Source organism: Coturnix japonica, chromosome 11, assembly GCF_054131305.1.
Source record: "Coturnix japonica strain WE chromosome 11, WE-NBRP24, whole genome shotgun sequence".
Lineage (NCBI taxonomy): Eukaryota > Metazoa > Chordata > Aves > Galliformes > Phasianidae > Coturnix > Coturnix japonica.
In genome coordinates this window covers 4,374,443-4,394,705 of record NC_140673.1, presented here as the reverse complement: position 1 = coordinate 4,394,705, position 20,263 = coordinate 4,374,443, and the positions used below count along the sequence as shown (strand labels likewise).

The 20,263-nt window shown below is 50.5% G+C and overlaps 3 protein-coding genes across 56 annotated transcripts in view; all 3 read left to right on the top strand.

The window, feature by feature from the left end:
• The first annotated feature begins 1,179 nt into the window (after nt 1-1,179).
• LOC107317260 (flavin-containing monooxygenase 3-like) lies at nt 1,180-8,365 on the top strand. 2 transcript variants are annotated; one of them, XM_015869731.3, is made up of 9 exons: nt 1,180-1,244; nt 1,344-1,481; nt 3,139-3,327; nt 3,629-3,791; nt 4,606-4,748; nt 4,828-5,027; nt 5,134-5,492; nt 6,130-6,202; nt 7,197-8,365. In XM_015869731.3, exons 2-9 carry the CDS (start codon nt 1,350-1,352, stop codon nt 7,534-7,536), a joined length of 1,599 nt encoding a protein of 532 aa, XP_015725217.2. In that variant the 5' UTR covers nt 1,180-1,244; nt 1,344-1,349; the 3' UTR covers nt 7,537-8,365. The 2 variants fall into 2 exon arrangements, with proteins under 2 accessions (XP_015725217.2, XP_032302044.2); XM_032446153.2 differs by lacking the exon at nt 5,134-5,492.
• A 6,053-nt stretch (nt 8,366-14,418) lies between these two features.
• LOC107317258 (dimethylaniline monooxygenase [N-oxide-forming] 2-like) lies at nt 14,419-19,715 on the top strand. 4 transcript variants are annotated; one of them, XM_015869728.3, is made up of 9 exons: nt 14,419-14,579; nt 15,416-15,553; nt 15,622-15,810; nt 16,140-16,302; nt 16,665-16,810; nt 17,195-17,394; nt 17,783-18,135; nt 18,366-18,435; nt 19,072-19,715. In XM_015869728.3, the coding sequence occupies exons 1-9, from the start codon at nt 14,541-14,543 to the stop codon at nt 19,451-19,453; spliced, it is 1,680 nt and encodes a 559-aa protein (XP_015725214.2). In that variant the 5' UTR covers nt 14,419-14,540; the 3' UTR covers nt 19,454-19,715. The 4 variants fall into 4 exon arrangements, with proteins under 4 accessions (XP_015725214.2, XP_015725215.2, XP_015725216.2 ...); XM_015869729.3 differs by having other exon boundaries at nt 14,451-14,583; XM_015869730.3 differs by lacking the exon at nt 14,419-14,579 and adding an exon at nt 14,928-15,150.
• Nucleotides 19,716-19,978: 263 nt separating this feature from the next.
• PRRC2C (proline rich coiled-coil 2C) overlaps nt 19,979-20,263 on the top strand; it is a 63,339-nt gene continuing 63,054 nt past the window's right edge. For 49 of the 50 annotated variants that reach the window (XM_085510903.1, XM_085510864.1, XM_085510855.1 and 46 more), the window contains exon 1: nt 19,979-20,155. The gene's annotated coding sequence lies outside the window, so the exon portion shown is untranslated. Of the gene's footprint in view, nt 20,203-20,263 lie in introns of all 50 variants that reach the window. The other variant, XM_015869635.3, reaches the window with a different exon arrangement.

Below are 20,263 nucleotides of genomic sequence, written 5' to 3'. Positions count from 1 at the left end.
TCGAAAGGGCTGATAATAGCAGGACTAGGGGAAATGGTTTTAAGTTGAAGGAGGGAAGATTTAGGTTGGATGTTAGGGGAAAGTTCTTTACTAGAAGGGTGGTTAGGTCCTGGAACAGGCTGCCCAGTGAGGTTGTGGATCCACACGGCCCTGGGCAACCTGATCTAGTAAATGTGTATGTTTGGTGGCCCTGCTAGGCAGGGGGGTTGGAACTACATGATCCTTGAGGTCCCTTCCAACCCGGGTAATTCTGTGATTCTGTGATTCTGTGATTCTGTCCTTGACCTTCTTGTCTCTGATGCTTGGCAGCTGTGTCACTAGGTAATGATTGACTCCTCCTGCACTCCTGCTGCACTCTTCCTGCCATCCTCATGCCAGGCAAGGGACAGGCACTGCCCTCCTCTCCTTGGTCCCAACTGTCTTTTTCTAACAAATGTCTTAATTTGCAGCAGTTGTCCTCCTGCAGGTTGTGCCCTTCTGGAGTCATGAGGATGAACCACACATCTTCAGGGCTGGCAATCCAAAAAGCCAGCTTGGCAGGTTATGTGCATTAAGTCCACTTAATCACAACTCCATTACTGTCCCCTTGAAACCCAAACCAATTTGTCAGGCAGCGGAAAAATAAATTGTTGTTTGTTTGTTTGGTTGGTTGGTAGGTTGCTCAACCATTTTGCTGGCATTCTCCATTCTGTTTTATTCGAAGTGGAGGCCAGGAATTGATGGATGGGCTTGCAGTGAGGCAAAGATGGAGAGCACAGAGTTGGATTTGGGGCTGCAAACAGAAATCTCTGTTCTTGCCTGTGTTTTGTCCTTTTGCAGACACCACTCGAGGGCCTCGATGTCTTTTTTGTAGTGAAGAGCCTAGAACTGAACACAGAACTCAATGTGCAGCCTCACCAGAGCCTGACCTGCTCTCAGTGAGTCAGGCATTGCCTTGCTGCTTTGCAGAGGTGCTGGGGGCAGCTGCTGAGTGTCCTTGACCTCTTGCTTGGAAATAATTCCAGCCCAAAGCACTGATTTCCTAACTCAGGAGCTCTGAGCCCACAGCTCCTCACATTGCAGCTGTGGGACTGCTAAAGTCCACCCAGCAGAAGGCAGCCATCCAAACTGCTGCAGGGCTCTGGCCCTGCCTCCAGTGCCGCACCAGATAAAAGCTTTGCCCTTGGCAGGAAACGCCTCAAAGCTGCGGATCCTCTTCTCCCACAGCTCCCACTCTAAGCTCTGAAGCAACACAGGCTGCACAGGTAAGCGAAGATAGATGAAAAAGCTCCAGGTGTTGCATGGGGCCAGACTGGTCCTAGGAGTGCAACATGGTGCCATGACGGCCGCTCTCCCACCTGCAGGACATCATGGTGCGACGCGTGGCTGTGGTGGGTGCAGGCATCAGCGGGTTGGCAGCCACCAAGTGCTGTCTGGAAGAGGGGCTGGAACCCACCTGCTTTGAGCAGAGCGAGGACATCGGGGGGCTCTGGCGCTACACGGTGAGGGGTTGCGTGGTCTTCTGGCAATCTGGGGCTAGGGGAGAGACGGGGGGAGAGACGGGGGGCGGGGGTGACTGCAAGAGCTGCTCAAGTGGGGGAAATGACCGCGTTAAAACTTATGGTAGAGGGCTGAAGACATCAGGTTAGCTCTGGGTGATGGCTAATCAGCTCTTAAGTGCCTGGGGTGTGCCCTCCTCACGGCTGCTCAAGGCACATTTTCACTCACAGGGGTCACTTGGCTACACCTGATGGCTTTGGGGTGTTCTTCTGGGCCCTGCCTGGGGTCACCTACCGATTCTATCACTAGAAACCTGTGGAATTGGTTTAAGTTTTAACCCAGAATATTTTTGGAACGTAAAAGCACTGTGGAGCAATTTCAGCAAGACTTGATCTGGGCTTGCTGATTCTAGGATCAGCTGGAGCACTGACACCTCCAGCCCCAGCGAGACTCTTATTTTGACAAGAGTGTAATAAAACACTTAAGAGTTTAGAGTTTGGTGGGGGTTTCTTCCTTTTCTTTTTCTTTCTTTCTTCTTTTGTATTGTTCTGATGCAAATAACTTTCTGTTCTTCAGTTTCCTTCAAGCTCCCTCGGGTGTGTCTTTAAGCAAATTTTAACGGCAGAAAATACAAAGTTTTCTGGCAGTTCTGCTTGGGTGAAATGTCTTATTAATGACCCCTTTGGCTAGTTAAAGATGTGGTAAATGTTGTACATCTGCCCTGTGCTGCCTACTGAGCAGGTGAACCCCCAGTGAGGTGGCCACCTAAAATTTGCTGTTCCCTTGCTACAGGTGTGTCCAACCCTTAACACCATCTGGGCAAAGCTGGGGACATAAATCCCAACCAGAAAAGTCAACGTGCTTTGAATGTCCTGGTGTCCAGACAACAGTGTTGGATCATCTTGTACATCTGAGGTTTTGGCAGGGATGTGCCCCTTGCTGTGTCACAAGCTTCTTGGCCAGCAGATCAGATGCATGGAAAGCAGATTGAGGGCAGTTTCACAAAGTATTTATCTTTGCTGCTGATGGTGCCTGGATTTTTTTTCCATTGTGAGCAATAAGCCTGCAATGTCCCCTGTGTGCCCCAGCTAAGCAGAGGGAAATATCACTTTGAGCTCTGCAAGTGATGTTTATAAGAAACAAGGCTTGAAGTGGAAAATAGCAGCTGTGCTTTTGCCCAGGGTTAAGCCTAGACAACAAGAGAGCTGACCTTTCTACAAGGAAGATGTTATGCCAAGTAAAGGACTCTGAGGTTATTGCAGGGATGTACTGTGTATGGCTCTTTGGGATGAGCCCACAAAGCCTGTGAGCACATGAGGAAGGTAAGCATTGGGCTGGGGATGACCCTCTGGGGTGATCAGTGCCCTTGTTTCTGGGCTTGGTTGGTGAAGCTGAGTGGAAGGACAGGCTGAGAATTACATGGCCAGGCAAGGAAGGCATAGGAAGCATGGAAGGAAGTGGGTTACAGGTGGAGACGTTGCTCTGAGAGCCAGACACTGTGGTTCAGGTCCCCAAAACTGAGGTTCTCCTAGTAGTCATGACATTGGGTGAGGTCATCTGCAGGTTGGCTTAGCATTTTCTTGCCTATGGCTCATGAATTTCTGGGGTGCCCATGACTGACCCCTCTAATTGAAGACCTCCCCTCTACTCTCCCTCCAGGAAAAGCCAGAGGAAGGCAGAGCTAGCATCTACCGCACTGTCTTCACCAATTCTTGCAAGGAAATGATGTGCTACCCTGACTTCCCTTTCCCCGATGACTACCCCAACTACATACACAACACACGGCTCCATAAGTACATCCGTGACTATGCACAGCATTTTGACCTTCTCCGGCACATCCGCTTCAAGGTAGGCGGGATGGACATTGCTGCTGCATCTCAGAGAAAATCCTGTGGTGTACATCCTGGGGAGAAAGCTTGCTGGTTTTGTTAAATTGGGTCTCATCAGCTGTTGGTTAGGTAGTGTCAAAGGACCATTCATGGAGAAACCATTGCTTCTGGGGGTGGAAAATCACATGGAATGGGAGTACACCAGTGGGTTTTCTCTATCCAAAATAATTGCCATGTCTGTGAACCTTGTGTCTGGTGGGGACAATGACTGCAGTGGGTCTCCCAGAGCACTTCTTACACCCTTATCCCTTTCCTTTAAGACCTTGGTCACCAAGATAAGGAAGCGTCCTGACTTCAGTGCTACGGGGCAGTGGGAGGTGGTTACACGGAAAGACGGGAAGGAAGAGGCAGAGGTTTTTGATGCTGTTATGGTTTGCTCTGGGCACCATGTCTACCCAAACCTCCCCCTTGCCCACTTCCCAGGTAAGCTATCTGAACGTGATTCAGCCATCACATAGCCAGGTGTGCACTTTACATTCAAATGTTGGAGTCTTTTTTTTCAGCATCAAAGATTGGTTTTAGGGGTGAGCTCTGTTCAGGAAATCAAAACTTTTTTGAGACAAAAGATTGTATCCAAACCATGTCTAAGCAGGGACATTTTTACTGGAGGCAGTGCTAATATTTCCTGGAAAAATCATTGCAGGGTGTTTCCATGTAATAGAAGCTTTTTCACTAAAGGGTTTCATAAAGCATTTCTTCTGGCACTTTTTCCATGGTTTCTAGGACAAATGCTTGTGTGCAAACTTTGCCTCTGCTTACAGGATCAGCAGTGGCAAAACCTCCTATGATGAGAAGTATTTGGTGCTGGGGGTCTGTTTGGGGGGGTGAGGTCTTGGGACACTGACTGGCTAGGAATACTCCCATTGTGTCCCTTGTCACCTTCTGTTTTAGAAATTAAATTTGCTTTCCCATCGCTTACTGGTACAAAGTCACAAAGACACACCAAGTGGGTGGACCATGGCTGGTCTGGTGTCTCAGGGCGATGCTGGGTTGTACCTTTAAGGCACACAAAAGCCACACAAAGTTATTCTGTTCTCACATGCTGGGGCTCCTCTCTGTTTAAATATTAAATGAATCCAGAGACAAACAACCCATCTACAGGTTTGCAGCAACCCTCTGCTGTGAGCAACTCCCAGACATGCTCTGGAAGCACCTGCAGGAATGGGAGCAGCCAAGGTTAACACAGCCACGCTTCTTCACTGATGACTTATAACCCTTTTTGCCTTCCTGCTTCCAGGGATAGAGAAGTTTAAAGGCTGCTACTTACACAGCCGGGAGTACAAGGGGCCGGAAAAGTTCAGAGGGAAGAAGGTGCTGGTGGTCGGCTTGGGCAACTCTGGCTGTGACATTGCTGTGGAGCTCAGCACCGTGGCCTCACAGGTATGGGGACCTGAACCAGGGCTGGATGGAGCTGGTGGCCACCACAGGGGTGGCTCAACCCTGCCTCACCATCCCTCAGGTTTACCTGAGCTCCAGAAGGGGCTCTTGGGTGATGAGTCGTGTCTGGAACTTTGGCTACCCCTGGGACATGCTGCTCATCACCCGCTTCTGGACGTGGCTGGACAACTTTATCCCCAAGGCAGTCAGTGACTGGCTCTATGTCAGGAACATGAACCAGCAGTACAAACATGAGGACTTTGGGCTCATGCCAGTGGATGGGTAAGCGTGAGGCCATCTGTTCCCAAAGACACCAAAGTCCCAGGCTGTGGGGCATCAAGCTTGTCCAGGGCCAGCAAAGAAGCCAACTTAGGCTTTTTCCTTGCAGAACATCCCGCAGGGAACCAGTGTTGAATGATGACATCCTCAGCCGCATCACGTGTGGTGTGGTGCTGATAAAGCCAAGTGTGAAGGAATTCAGAGAAACGTCAGTCTTGTTTCAAGATGGGACTGTGCAGGACGACCTTGATGCGGTTATCTTTGCCACTGGTTACTCTCACTCCTTTCCTTTCATGGAGGACAAATCCATCATTAAAAGCAGGGAACATGAGATTTCCCTCTACAAATGCATTGTTCCTCCTCAGCTGGAGAAGCCAACCATGGCAGTCATTGGGATGGTCCAGTCCTTTGGGTCTGCCATCCCAACAGCAGACGTCCAGTGCCGCTGGGCAGTCAAGGTGTTTCAGGGTAGGTGAATGAGCTAAGGTCCTTGAATAGGAAGAAGTGTTTCCCATCAGCAATATACAGGTTCAAAATAATATGAGGGCAGTGTGTGTGTGCTGGAAATACCAGTAACAGGTTCTCCCTGGGATGGGCTGCCTTGCACCGTGGGGAACAGGTCACTTATCAACCAGCTGCATATGTCAGTAAGGTCCAAGTGATGGGGCTACCTGGGCACCACCACACGTCCTAAAGGACAGAGGGATCTATTTTATCACAACCCCAAAGCCCAAGTTTGATCCAAACTCAGATCTTCACAGAATCACCAAGGTTGGAAAAGACCTAAAAGATCATCCAGTCCAACCATTCACCTATTTCCAATAGCTCCCACTAAACCATGTCACTCAGCACAACATCCCATCTTTCCTTGAACACCCCCAGGGTCGGTGACTCCACCACCTCCCTGGGCAGTCCATTCCAGTGCCTGACCACCCTTTCTGAGAGGTAATATTTCCTAATGTCCAGCCTGAATCTCCCCTGACATTTTCCCTTGACACCAAAGGGAAGAGAAGTACCCAAGGATTCAGCTACAGACCCCACTTGCTGGAGGAGGGATCTAATGGGCATTGTCAGCCTTTGTTGACACTCTTCCTGCTCTTTCCAGGGCTCTGCAAGCTCCCCTCAGTCAGCGAGATGCTGGAGGAGATAGAAGAGAGGAAGAGTTATAGGATCAAATGGTAGGTGCAGCTCATGGGACACTGCCCAGGACAAAAAGCCTTGCTGTCATCTCAGCCTTGGTGGGCTGGATGGGAAGGGCTGCAGCAGGGGCAAGCTCTGTGCAAGGAAACCCTTCTTAACTGCTCCATTTGTGTCCCAGATGAGCAAACCCACTGGGACCAACAGAGTAAGGTCCTACACAGCTTCCTTAGTGTCCGTTCTCAGGTTTCCACTTGCCCCAGGGCGACTGAATTGGGCAAATCTGCACAGGAAATCTGTGATGGTGAGATTCCCTGTCTAAAAATGCTGCTTTGCTGCATTTGTAGAATGTTATCACTCCAAAAAAAGTGTTTCTCACACAAAAAGTGAGGCCCCAGCAAAAGCATTCCCTAATTCCCTCATTCAGTAACATTTTTTTTTGTTTCACAAAGTACACAGAGGTCTTGTTTACCCCCCTCTTTGCACGTATCTCATATTATAGTGAAGCAATACTTTGCAAATATCAATACGGTCAAAGCTGAATCTGGCCCAAGCAATGTTTTCTGTTGTTTTCAGAAACTGTTGCATTGCAGGAAGTTCCAAAGCACAGCGCTGCAGAGGGAGCCAGATCCCTTCACCAGCAGCAGCAGCAGTGATGTGTGGCTGTGCCCCAGCCCAGCACTGCTCCCCAGTTTTGGGGGACAGTGGGGACAGGTGCCACCTTCCCCATCTTGACAAGGGGCACATCATACCCTTCTCAAGTCTCTGTGGGAGAGCAGATTTCCTGTCCCTTGCCTTAATGTCATGGGAAAAGACAGCTGCCGAGCACAGAGAGCTGTCTGTGTTGTCTGCCAAATCCCTGCGCTATTTTGACCCTACACTGAATGTGTCTGAATTTAAGGAGGATTTCCTCCCTGCCCATCCTGGCTGCTGCTACGGGGTCCCCTCAAGCAGCAGGAACAAAAGGTGATGTCATGACGAGAGAAATAAAGGAGATCTAAAGCAGTCCCTCTCTTCCTCTGCTCTGTCTCAAAGGTTCGGGACAAGCAACACGCTGCAGATGGATTACATCACCTACATGAATGAGCTGACCTCAGACATCGGTGCAAAGCCCAACGTACTCAAGCTCCTGTTGACAGACCCACTACTGGCCCTGAAGGTCTTCTTTGGCCCCTGCAGCCCCTACCAGTTCCGCCTGACAGGGCCAGGGAAGTGGAGTGGAGCCAGGAGAGCCATCTTCACCCAGTGGGACCGGACGCTGAAGCCCACGAGGACACGTGAAGCCCCCCCTGCCAGCAGTACAGTCCCCAGTCTGCTGGTGGTAGGGATACTCTTTCTCCCGCTTCTCCTTCTCCTCACTGTTCTCTATTGGTAGGGGGGTGGGGAGGGCTGCAGGCGTACCGAGTAGCTTCTGTGTACGGGATGCTTTCTGCTGACCACCGTTTGTGCTGCTGCCTGACTCCTTGCCCAGCTAATTCATTGAGAGCTCCCCTATATATAATATACAGCTATGTAAACTGGTGTAACCTCGGTGCCTTGTGAATTTGGGACCTTTCACAGCTGTGGCTATGACAAAGTATAAAAGTGTCAGCTGGTGATTTTATCTCTAAATGCATGTTCAGTGTGTGGTGCAATTGCTTCAATTCCACCTTTCTACAGACTTTTCCTATAGTGGAGAAATGGCGATCACACATTTGCCTGTTCAGTAAATGTTTTGGTGTAAAGCATATGCTCTGGGCTAAACAAGCTTGCCTGCACTGGCCCTTCTGAGCAGACAGAGGTACCTGGGCTGGGTGACATCCCAACCCGCTGCTGTGGCTTTAGCAGAGCAGGGATGTGCCCTGTGACAGAAATGTCTTTGGCTCTGTGCAGCACTGCTCAACAGCAGCTAAAACATCCCTGAGTTACCAGTGCTAGTTTCCTTCTAAAGCCAAAACACAGCATCATACCAAATACTATGAAGAAAAAATCAATTCTGTCCCAGCTGAAATGTGGATATGCTCATCATTTCAGATAAGAGGACAAGTGATTTTACTCTTCATTTAGCATTGTGAATTGTATTGCATTTTGTGATCAATACGTGCTATGGGCTGCAGGCTGAGCCAGGCATCAGGCTTGATGTGGGAAATAACTCTAAACTGAGCATTAATAGCAAAATGCTTAAACTAACTGCTATGGATAATAAAAACAGAAGTAGCCATTCAGTTGTGAATTCCAGACAGCCCTTACTTCTTTCTTTATTGCTGTACCTAGAAAGTAAGGGCTGGTTATGACATCTCCATGGGCACAGTGCTTTCCTCAAGGGTGAAACCTGGAATAAAACATCAGAATGCACACTTGATGAGCAAAAAGATGGACTGGTGGTTTCATCATGAGGACCATGGCCAGGTCCCGCACTCTGGGTGATTTTGAGTGCAGGGTATGGAGTAGCTGATTCCTGGACAGAAGAGATGAGTCTTGGCTCCAGTCCTGCCTGACCTGTTCTTTACTCTGCTTAGACTTGCTCACAGCAAACACATCTAAATGCCTGTGCACAGACAGGTCTGAAGTCCAGCAGGCTCAGCCTGGCTTACCCTTGCCTGGTTAAAAGGCTTTCAAGATGCAATCAGCAACAGTTTTTGTGTGTCTCCTGCTGAGGGTGGGTAGTTTTCCCCCTCAATACATTGGGTGAGGCGAGGTTATGCCTTGAGAGCCTGTGTAAAAACTGAAGGAAGAGGCTTGGAGGCTGGTGTGAGGAGGGTGTGGATGGGGCTGGGAGCTGGGCAGAGGGTTGCAGAAGGGCAGGGGGATGGAGAGCTTCATCCCAGGGGACAGGTAATGTGTCTGGAGCAGGAACACCTGTTGCTGGTGGGTCCAACCTCAGGTACCTCCTGTAATTCTGCCCTGAAGGTGCAGAAAGCAACCCAACAGCTGGGCTATATTCCTTCCAGACAAATTGAAAAGAAAAAAAAAAAAAAGGGTTTTGTTGGTTGGTTGGTTGGTTGGGATTGTGTGGGTTTTTTTTGTCATGTGTTGCACAATTTCACTGATTTTGCAATCTGAACAAACCTACAGGAACCTTCCAGCAAGGGTGACTACCCTGCTGCAAGGAAGCACAACAAAGCATTGCTTTAGCAAAAGAATACTTTAGCAAAGGTGACCAGACTGAGGATTTTACTGCTCAAGAACCATGGGGATGTGGCCCTGAGGGACGTGGGCAGTGGGCATGGTGGACTTGGGTGGCTGGACTTAGTGGTGTTAGAGGTCTTTTCCAACCTTAGTGATTCTATGACTCGAGTGCACAGAGACCAGCAGGTTGCCTAGTCTTCAGGTTTTTGTCCTTACCAAGAATTTCATTCTAGGAATCAACACAGCAGGTGCTCCTGGGTGGGAGCTGAGGTGGTGTACGAGCTCATCCCTGTAGGATGTGGAGCACTGCTATGTCTCTGTGCCAGGGTTTGGGACAGAATCAAGCACAGCATACCTATGATGGTATGTTCAATACCTGTGCTTAAGGTGCTCTTGGAGTACTTGGAGGAATTGAAAGCATTTAAACACTGAGCTCAGGAGGAAGGTCATTGTTTACAGAATGTGACCAACTGTGTTGACAAAACTCTTTGAAACACTTGAGGAGAGGGGTAGAGGTAGGAAGGTGCTCCGTGTTTGGGGTCTGCTTTGTGTCCTGATGAAAAGCCATGGCGAACAAAGGAGAGAGCATGCATCCATCAGGTCTGATCTTGAGAAGATTTTTAAGTCATCATCTGATGGAAACACTTCAATGTACAGACAGAAACCTCCGAACACAAGAAGCTAAGGGCAGCTCCTTTCCTGCCTCCACTGACACAATGGGAGGCAGCAGGTTTAACAAAGACAACAGCTTCACCATGACGAAGTCCACAGCCTGCACAATGGAAAACACAGAACTTCTTATTAAATCAGGTTAAATTTTGCCAGGTGTGTCACAGTAAAGCACTTGTGCCCTGCTCACAAGCCCATGTCTGCCCTGGCACATCCTTTGGGTCTCCACTGTGGCATCTCTTGTGAGAGCTGAAGGTATTGAACACACCTGGTTTGGACAAAATGAAACATAAACGTGCTGCTGGTGTTTGCTGCTGATTGCTTTAGGGTCTTTTTTACTGCTCCCAGCACAAAGTAAACAGGAAAACAGCCCCTGCTGCTTGGGGTAGTGGGTTTGTGTTTTTAGCAGGACAGTTGCCTTTTGACCTGGGGCCATCCCTCCTGCTTCAATGCACAAGCAATTTAGCAGGTTTTTTTCAGGGCCAAAATCCAGTTCTAAAAAATAGGGGCATGTTGTCACCAGCAGCTGCTCACAGCCCCCTCTGTCCCCACACGCCCCTCCTCTACCCTCCCCTCCCTGGGCAATGGGAGAACAGGATTTCAGCCTTCTGCTCAGTGCTGAGAGGCATCTCAAGCACCTCGGTGAGAGGACAAGAAGCCTACATAGCTGAGCCTGCAAAGGGCAGTTTGGTTTCTCCCAGTCCTCACTTTCCAGTACGCAGAACCCAGATAGAGATGTCCCACTGACTGAAAGCAGCTGAGAATCCAGGCTGGGGAGTCCAGGGAACCAGAAGCATGTGAACAACATGTTTTCCCTTGTGGATTCTCTATTTTCTCTTGCCAAGTTCTAGCAAATACTTCTTCAGGTGCAAGGTCGGGCATGTGTGGGAAGGCAGGGCAGAGACCCCCATGGTCTCTCCTTAAACCTTAGCAGTCCTAAAGCCACAGTCCTCCCCCAACAGTCTCTGCATGACCTCTGTGTCCCGTCCCCCCCCACCCATTTGCAGGGGTTTAACGTTTTCATTTCAAGTCACTCCTAAACACACTGAGTAGCTGCAGCCACTCTTTCTCCCTTATCTTCATGATAATTCACCCCTGGGAGATGTCTGGATGAGAGCTACATGTTACACTGATATTTTGGAAAGTATTTCCACTTTTTTTTGTGCCCTCGGGACCTTGCTGTGCTGGTGGTTATTTCACCTTCTCCAAGTTTGCTGGGCACCAACATCCAAATGAACCTGGGACGCCTCTGGATCACACCAGACCATCCCACCACCACAGTCCCTTTGGCCATAGATGCACGGTGGTCACCACCACCCAGGCAGCCTGGTGCCAGGTGCCAACACTCCTCCTACAGCAAACCCAGCTTGTGCAACCAACACAGGAGCAGCCAGTCCCACAGTAGCTCCATGTGTTCCCTATAAATTGAGGTGGGGCTGCTCTGCCTGCAGTAGTGAGTGTGGTGCTGGGAGGTAAGGAGGTAGGCAGACGTTTCCAAGGGCTCCCAGTGTTCTGAGCAGTGAGTTGAACACTTTGCTTTCCCCACCATGTTTCTGGGGTTAGCTGCTATAGGGAGAGCACAGGAGTGTGGCAGTTCTTGCCATGGGGCAAGCAGGGGCATGGGGTCCTGGGTGTTATCTCTGGCTTCTCCGCTATAGGGTAGGAAATGAAATGCCATGCATAGCTGAGATGTTTGTCATGCAAGTTAACTCCTGACATGCAAGGGGGGGGGGGGGAGGGGGAAAAGCAGTGAATAAATAAACAGCCTGTGCTTGTGGGTTCTTTCTTTAACCTGACAAAGTCCAGTTTTCATTTAGAACTTGGAAAGCCAAGAGTTTTGAAGGTTTTACTGAAAGCTGAAATTGTTCATAGGAAATTGGGTGTTTCATAGAAATTTGTTTGATCCCACTTTTCTGCTGAAAGCTACTTGCTGCTTTTTGTGCCCTAATGTGCCACTGTCCCCCAGCAGCCAGAAGCATCCCAGGGTTGAGGAGCTGGTGCTGCTTGGCCACTGTGCCACCAGGCTGGTGACCGTGCTGGGATCAGACTAGGCTTTGCAGCAACACTGCAGCCATCTATCTGTCTGTCTTGCACTTCTTCAACAGGAAGGCTTTGGAAGGCAGAAGCAAAGCATTGCTAAAGCTGTAGTGTTACAGCTGCAGCAGTGGCAAGGCGGGGGCAGCAAACAAGAAAGGGCTTGGAGCAGCCCCATGCACATTTGACTCTGTTTTCTTAAGATAGGCAGTGGCAGAGCTCCAAAGATTAGACACAAATATTTGCAAGGCCAATAAAGGGGGGTAGTTCAAACATGATTGCAAGAAAAATTGGCAGTGGTTTGTCCCTGAGCTGCAGACTCATAAAGAGAGTTTCCAGGGCAACTGCAGGGCTTTGTGAGCAGCTGGCTGGTATGCAGAAAGGGGATGGGTTTCTTTATTGGGGAAAGAAAAAAGAGAGAGAGAGGATTAAATGGCCTTAAATGTTCATCTAGTTTGTAAATTAAGAGTCCAGGTAAAGGGAGTGAAAGGTTTGCTTGCTGTGCAGAGATGTGAAAGATCTCAGTCTGTGAGGGAAGCACTAATTCTGTGTGTGTGGGATGGAGGGCTGGGCCTCCCTGAGTCTTCACTGCCCATCAATTGCAGCTCTTCTGTCTTGCCACCTGGATTGATCTTGCAGAACTTGACCCTATAAATGTCACAGGTGCTCAAAGTAATTAAGGCTGATGCTTTCCTAGCTAGCAGTACAAACAGCCCGGTGGATTTAAAGGGAATCCTGTCCTTGTGGTTGGCATGGGAGGGAACATCAGGGCGGAGGTCAGCTGTGTGGCCGTGGGGGTACCACCACCAATGGAGAAGATGAAATGTGATGGTCTCAGATTGTACCAGTGGAGGTTCAGGTTGTGTATTAGGAAAAACTTCTTGTTCAGGAAGAGTGTTTGGGCACTGGCACAGGCTGCCAAGGGAAGTGGTATGGTCACCATCCCCCAGGGTTTTCAAGAACTGTGGAGGTGTGGCACTGAGGGACGGTCAATGGGCATGGTGGGGGCAGGCTGGGGTTGGACTCAATGATCTCAGTGGTCTTTTGGAGTCATAATGGTTCTATGCTGGAGGTATTGTTGAAGGACAGCTCAATTGTCTTCCACAATTGCCCTGAAAAGGAGCTCAAAAGGCAGGATTTGGTGCTTCTTAAAAGGCAGGTGTTTTGTCCCCAGTGAACACCGGAGGAGAGGAAAAGGTGGAGGTGAGTTCATCTCTGAGTGCGTTGGCAGAACAAGCACTGTTGAGCTAAATACAGGTAATGATACTTCCCTGTCCTCCAGGGCAAAGGCTTCCTACATTTGCTATTGCAGAATGAGACCATTTGTCTCTTCTCCTAGAAGTTAAACTCCCCAAGATGCCCTCGTTTGTTTCCCAGGATTCTGTCAGCTTCCTCCACGCTCTATGATGGGGAAGGAAATAAAAGAGAAGATGACAGAAAACAGCATATGCTGCTCTCTGCATCAACAGCAGAGGCTGGAAAATATAAGTCCCTGTATCCAGACATTTATTTGCTTGTGCTGAGCTGATGTAACCTGTATTTTGACACTGATATTTTGCATGTTGAGGGTGGGAAGGTATTGATTCAAAGTAATTGAGACTGAGGCTTGCTTGGGGAGCTGGGGAATCTGCCATGATCCTGAGACAAAATGGCAGAGAAATTAATGGTAATATATGCAAATTTATTCAGCAGAATTAAAAAAAAAAATAGGAGGAAAGAAGATCAAAATAGAGAATGGATCAGAGTAACTGCTGTCTAATATAGAACTGTGTAATGTGGTTATTTTATATATTGTATTATATGTTATCATATATTTTATATATTTATATATTGTGCATTCCACCGGGTAAGTGAGCTGGAAGCAACCTTCTGAATCACTGTGCTTCCCTGCAGCGTACAGTGGAAATGAGCTCAAGAGGAAGCTAGAGGGTGCTGCTCCCTTTCTCACACAGCACGTGATGCCTCTATGGAGAGCAAAGGCAAAGCTAGTTAAAAATAAACTTAAACAAACAAACTCCACAACTGAACAAGCTCAAAAAACCTTGTTTTAATAAGGTAGATTGGAAAAGGTCCACCAGGGGCCTTGAGCTGAGGAAGCGTCTTTACTCACTGGGACAGGACCTTGCAGCCAAACAAGACATGAGTCCTCATCACCTCCTCCAGTGACAGTGGCTCATCTCTATTGGTGGAGATTTCACTGTGCAGCACGCAGTAGCCTACATCCCCCAGGCCAGCAGGTGGGCACAGGGAGCCTGGTGGCCCAGTGCCCCAGTGATGGGGCAGGATGCAGGGGTCCCCAGGCACAGACATGACCCCAGTGGCATGGGTGGAAGTCCCTTCAAGCATGCTGCCTTGGGGATTAAGGTCCATGTCTTTGCTGTGTACGTATTCAAGCAGCAGCAGTGGAGTGAGCATGGGTATAAAGGTCGGTGGTGCAGCAGTCAGGGCAGAATTCCATCTCGCCCTTAAATCCATGCTTGGAGAAGCTCCAAGTGAAGATCAGATGAGCCCAAAGCAGCGAAGGCACAGTGAAAGTTTGCTCTGAATTCCTTTCTGGCTGCATTTTGCATGTTGGCAAGACAGCCGGCCAGAGGGACTGGCATCCAGGTGGGTGAGTCTGGGGGCTTTATGGAGTTGTGACTGGCTGAAAGGCACACTCACTTTGCTACACGGGGTTTGTGCCTGTCCCTGTAGCCTGGGGAGCTGCAGCTGGATGGGAGCATCTGCGGGTGTACTCGGGTCCCTTGCTTATCCCAGCTGCTTTTCTCTGGATTTCTGCACTATTCTCCAGGTCCTATGTAAATTAACTTAATCTTTGACATAAATTTGGTTGAAAACATGTTATAAATGAATCTTTATTGAGACTTTGTGGGAGAAGTGCTTGTTATCTAGTAGGAGTCTGCACAGACTTAATTCTCTTCATTTCTCTACGCTGGTTTCAGCGTATCCCAGTTTACACAGCTGAGCTTGCACTTCCTCCCCCTGACCCTTGCCTTGCCTGGGTTTCTCTCTTTGCATGTTTTGTAACATAAGCAGCACTTTCTCAATGCTGCACAGCTTCTGAATTGCTGCTTCATGCCCCCACCCCATCAGGAATCGTGGTAGTTTTTTCCCTAAAGTGTTTTTCTCTCCTACTTAATGGAAATTAAATATGAAAACACAAAAAGCAGCCACGGAGGTGTGAGTGTGCCCCGGTGGCGCAGTGGTTAAAGACGCCGCCTTGCAACACTGGGGCCCGGAGTTCGAATCCCCCCTGTGGCGCAAGTGGTAGAAGTGCCGCTCTGCTACACAGAGGCTCGAATTCCGGGGGCTGGACTCGATGATCTCTAAGGTCCCTTCCAACCCGCACGAAACTATGAAACTATGAAAAGCACTGTGTTTTTGCTGATCCCTGCACTCCACATTCCCTTCTTGGTCACTCTTCATCCCCTTGCTGCCCACAGGACACCATGGTGCGTCGAGTGGCCGTCATTGGGGCTGGCATCAGCGGGCTGGCGGCCACCAAGTGCTGCCTGGAAGAGGGGCTGGAGCCCATCTGCTTTGAGAGCAGTGAGGACATCGGGGGGCTATGGCGCATTGCAGTGAGTGAGCTCTGCCTGCTTTTCTCCTTCCCCTGTGCTCCCACAACAGCCCTGCTTGCTTCTCACAGGACAGCACAGACTGCAGAAGGGTCAGCGTGTACCACTCCATCATCAGCAACACCTCCAAGGAGATGTCCTGCTTCAGCGACTTCCCCTTCCCAGAGGATTTCCCCTCTTTCCTCACTCACAGCCTCTTCTTGGAGTATTTGCGCATGTACGCTCAGCACTTCCAGCTTCTGAAGCACATCCGCTTCAAGGTGAGCTGGGACAAAAAGCAGAAGGGCCTCAGGGGCTGCAGGAGCTGCCATCAAGCAGGTGGGATGGGACAGTGTTGGGTGCGAAGCCCATGAGCTCTGCTCTCCCTGGGCATGCACAATTCAGCCTTTTTGGCTCCATCTTTTAACTGAGGCTGCTTGAGCATGGGCTGCCTTGTGCCCCCATCCTATGCCACGTGCAGGGGGAGGGTGTAGGTTTATCTTATCAGTTCAGATGTGAAAGGAAGGCCCAGCAGCCCCAGTCCTTTGTAAGCAGCACCTTTCTGAAACACAGCACAGTCTCCAACGATTATGTTGTTGGGCTTTTCAAGACAACAGTCATCAGTGTGAGGAAGCGCCCGGATTTTGCCATCTCGGGCCAATGGGATGTGGTCACTGAGACAGAGGGCATCCAGGAGTCCCACGTCTTTGATGCTGTCATGGTCTGCACAGGAAACTTCCAGACGCCCCACCTACCCTTGGCTTCTTTCCCAGGTGAGTCCTGCCCCTGCAGTAGGGTGGGCTGTGGTTGTCCTTCTGCTCCACAAAGTTCACCAGCCTGCACAACTGAGACTTGCCCCATGAAAATGGATGTGGGAATATCCAGAAATGGATAAACCACCTCATGAAGATGCAACAGTGCTGTTCCAGGAGGATTTTCTGAGCAGGACCATTACAAGGTTACTCAAGAAGGTGGGAGAAGGTGAAAGCATCACCTCTAGTAGAGCTGAGAGTTCTGTGGGCTTTTAAGCTCTGAGCTTGGCTGCAAGGAGAGGGGGGAAGCAGCAGGACCAGGGCTTGGCATGAAGTCGGAGCAAATGTGTGGTGACAGGAGACACTTCTCACTCTCTGCACAGGTATTGAGACCTGCTTCAGAGGTCAGTACTTCCACAGCCTAGAATACAAAGATGTAGCTGCTTTCCGAGGAAAGCGGGTCCTCGTGGTCGGCCTTGGGAATACCGCCTGTGATATTGCTGTGGATATGAGTCATGTGGCTGCAAAGGTACAGCATCATGGGACAAGGGACAAGGGACAAGCAGGAGGGAGGGTAAAACCAGGTTTTCTCTCAAAGCCAAGGTTAGCAAGTACAGCTCTATCTTTGCCTCTCAGTATCCACAGAAACACGCAATTTCACTCTCCAAGAGTTTCCTCTCACTTGCCCATTTGATTTCTCAACAAACAAGCCTTAAATTGAGGCCAATTGAATGAGATTTGCAATTTCTGGAAAATCTGGTCTATCTAGGAACTTCACAAAATCCACCATGATCTGGTTGGTTCATCTGGACGCAGGTTACCTTTGTTGGGACTTTGCTCCCAAGCACAGGAGTTGGGATTTGCTGTGTCAGGCTTCTGGGCAGGAGGCCCTCAGACCTGCCTTCTCTGCCAGGTGTTTCTCAGTGCCAGGAGCAGCACGTGGATATTCAGCCGGCTGGCAAACCATGGCTTCCCCTGGGACATGGTCACCAACACTCGCTTTAAGCATCTTCTTGAATGGTTTCTCCCATCAGCCGTTATGAGAAAGATCAAGATTTGGAAGCTGAATTCATGGTTTAACCACGAGATCTACAGCTTGGCTTCTGCTAGAAGGTTTTTGTTCCTTTTTTCTTGGTTAGAATGTATTTTTTAATAGTGTGAAATCATCTTTCATTTCAAAGGATATCTGCAGAATAGCAAACCATCAGAGAGGATTTTCTTTCTTTTTTTCATTGATAATGCATTAATATGGCTTCATGCTCTTGGTGCCTGTTTGTAGCCCCAGTGGGTTCTGGGGACTCAGTGATGTCCAGGTCCTAGTAACAACTCAACCCCACATCAGGGTGGTTTGCAATGGCTAATCAAACCACAGGGGTCAGAGACCCAAGGCACACGCCCCTTGCATCCCTCCCAAGCACCACTTTGGTAAGAAAGGCCACAAAAGATGTATTGTGTTTCCCCTGGGTGCTAACATTTCTCTCCTTTTTTTTCCACATGAAAGTTCCAATTTTAATTTCATTATCAATGAAGAGCTGCCATTTTGCTTGCTCTCTGGAACCATCGTGCTGAAGTCAAATGTGAAGGAGTTCACTGAAACTTCAGCCATTTTTGAAGACGGAACAACTGAAGAGAACATTGACGTGGTGATCTTTGCCACAGGCTACAACTTCTCATTTCCCTTCCTTGAAGAGTCGGTTCGCAACTCACTCAAAAGCAATAGTACCCTCTATAAATGCGTCTTCCCACCCCAGCTGGAAAGGCCAACTCTAGCTGTCATCGGTTTGATCAAACTGACTGGCTCAGTGATGGTGGGAGCAGAAATCCAGGCTCGCTGGGCAGCAGGAGTCTTTGCAGGTGAGAGAGGGACTGCAGGGATAGGGAGGTGCTGGGGAGGGGTGCAGGTCAACTTGCTGCGCTTGGCATTGTCCTGAGCGTCACCATGCTCGGTGCTTTTGGTGAAGGTGCTGGGAGCATGGAATGGGTTTAAGGACCACTAACTGCTCTGCTCATAGAATCACAGAATCACAGAATTGTATAGTGCTCATAGTGCTGTGCATGATCTCTGGTCTCTTTACTCTTCTCAGGCGCATGCAAGCTCCCTCCTAGCAGTAAGATGATGGCTGAAGTCTCAAAAAACCAGCTGCCAGTCAAAAGGTGCGTGATGCTCCTGTACTTGGGCTATAGTGTGATATGCTTTTGTTTTTCATAAGCAAATCAAGCTGAACAAAGTTGATTCCCTTTCTTGCCAAAACCCTTTCTGCTGATCCATGCTGAGCTCTGGGATGAAGCAAACCCTCAGCAATGGGGGGAGGGAGCAGCACAGCACTCATGACCTGCAGGTCCCACTGTGGGTCCTCCAAAACCCACCTTCTCTCACAGCACCTGGGCACGGAGTTTTCTTTTCCCCTAGACAGAGGGTGCCATCTCGTGGCTACTCCCTCCCCAGTCTAGGACATGGGCAGTATGGGCTGGTCACCACATCCCACCCCCAAAGCTCACTGGAGCTGTGTTTAGGAGCAGTTTCCTAGCTCAGGCCACTCTGTGGGTTGTATTTCAGAGGCCACAAGCAGGTTATGGAGAAAGAGCCTCTTCCCTGCACTAGGGCAGCTGCTGATAACCCACACGAAGGCTCTTTGGGCGCCTTTAGGTCCCTTCATGTCACCCTACAGCAGGGCAGGAGCTCAGCTAACGTGTTCCTTACAACATGGTGGCTCTTGCAAGCCTAGTGCTGTGAACCAAGGTGGGAACATACTGTTTGACTTTCTGTATTGATTCTATCCCCCATGGAAGGAATCCGTCTGCGAAGCAGGTCTTGAGGTTCAATTTCATTAGTTACACCAGTGAGATCGCTTCGTATGCCGGCGTGAAGCCCAACATGCTGTGGCTGCTCCTGACCGACCCCCGGCTGGCGCTGGCTGTCTTCTTCGGGCCCTGCACATCCTACCAGTACCGCCTGACGGGACGGGGGCAATGGAGTGGGGCCAGGGCTGCCATCTTGACACAATGGCAGCGGGTCTTGAAACCTTTGAGAACTCGGGTGTTGGAGGACGGTGCCTCCTCACACTCCTGGTGCTGGCTGGGCCTCCTCGCCCTGCCCACAGTGCTGGTGGTAGGGTTCCTGCTCTCCAAACGTCCCCGGCTGGGGTGGGCTCCCCAAGGACTTCTATTCTAGCAGAGCTCCAATGAGGATGGTGCCATGGGGGGGCCTACAGGGCTGTGCTTGTGGGTGCAGCGTGTGTGGGATCTCACCTCTCTGTCCCTATCCGTGGTTGTAATGCAGCAGGACGGGGCTGTGGGAGCTGTGGAATGAGGCTGAGGGGGGTGGACATGGCACAGGGCTCCTCGGGGAGCGGCAAGTGTGGAAGTAGTTGTGTTCATATGGCAGCTTCTGGGAGGGGCCAGCCGGAAATAAACCTCAGTGAGCTTCTAATGGCGCTACTCGTGGTGGGGTCCATGTTTTTACCAACGCGCTGACTAATCGGCGGTGTGTGCTGGCTGAGGTGGGCTCCCAGCTCCGTACCGCGGCCCTGCAGCACCGCACGGCGCCGGCACAGCCCGCACACAGCCCCGGGCGGCGCCTCCACCGCGCAGCGCCACTTCCGACCGCCAGGGGGCGCCCGTGTGCTCAGCGCGGTCCCGGACTGCGGCACGGCGTGGCGTCACGTGGGAGGCGGCGCGAGGGGCGGTGCGCGCGCGGCGCGGTGAGGTCAGACGTCGTTGGCGCCGGCTTGGCCGCCCGCCATCTTGGCCCCTGTGTGGAAGCGGCTGAGGCGGCGTCGCGGCGCCGGGAGCGGCAGCGGCCTCGTCGAGTCCGGGAGCCCCGGGGAGCGGGGGGGGGGAGGCCGGAGCGCCGGCCCGCCGCGCTGCGCGCCAGGTGAGCGCGACCGCTTCTCTTCTCCCGCGGCTCCTCGCCGGCCGGCGGTAAGGAACCGGGCGCCCGGAGGAGCGGGCGGCCTGCGCCGCATGGCCTCGGGCGGGGGCG

Bases quoted from the DNA above. Each gene is read 5' to 3' on its own strand.
- LOC107317260 (XM_015869731.3), top strand. From the start codon at position 1,350: ATGGTGCGACGCGTGGCTGTGGTGGGTGCAGGCATCAGCGGGTTGGCA. The intron at 1,482-3,138 runs GTGAGGGGTTGC...CTCTCCCTCCAG, and splicing joins GGGGGCTCTGGCGCTACACG to GAAAAGCCAGAGGAAGGCAG. The intron at 4,749-4,827 runs GTATGGGGACCT...ACCATCCCTCAG, and splicing joins TCAGCACCGTGGCCTCACAG to GTTTACCTGAGCTCCAGAAG.
- LOC107317258 (XM_015869728.3), top strand. From the start codon at position 14,541: ATGTTGGCAAGACAGCCGGCCAGAGGGACTGGCATCCAG. The intron at 15,554-15,621 runs GTGAGTGAGCTC...TGCTTCTCACAG, and splicing joins GGGGGCTATGGCGCATTGCA to GACAGCACAGACTGCAGAAG. The intron at 16,811-17,194 runs GTACAGCATCAT...CTTCTCTGCCAG, and splicing joins TGAGTCATGTGGCTGCAAAG to GTGTTTCTCAGTGCCAGGAG.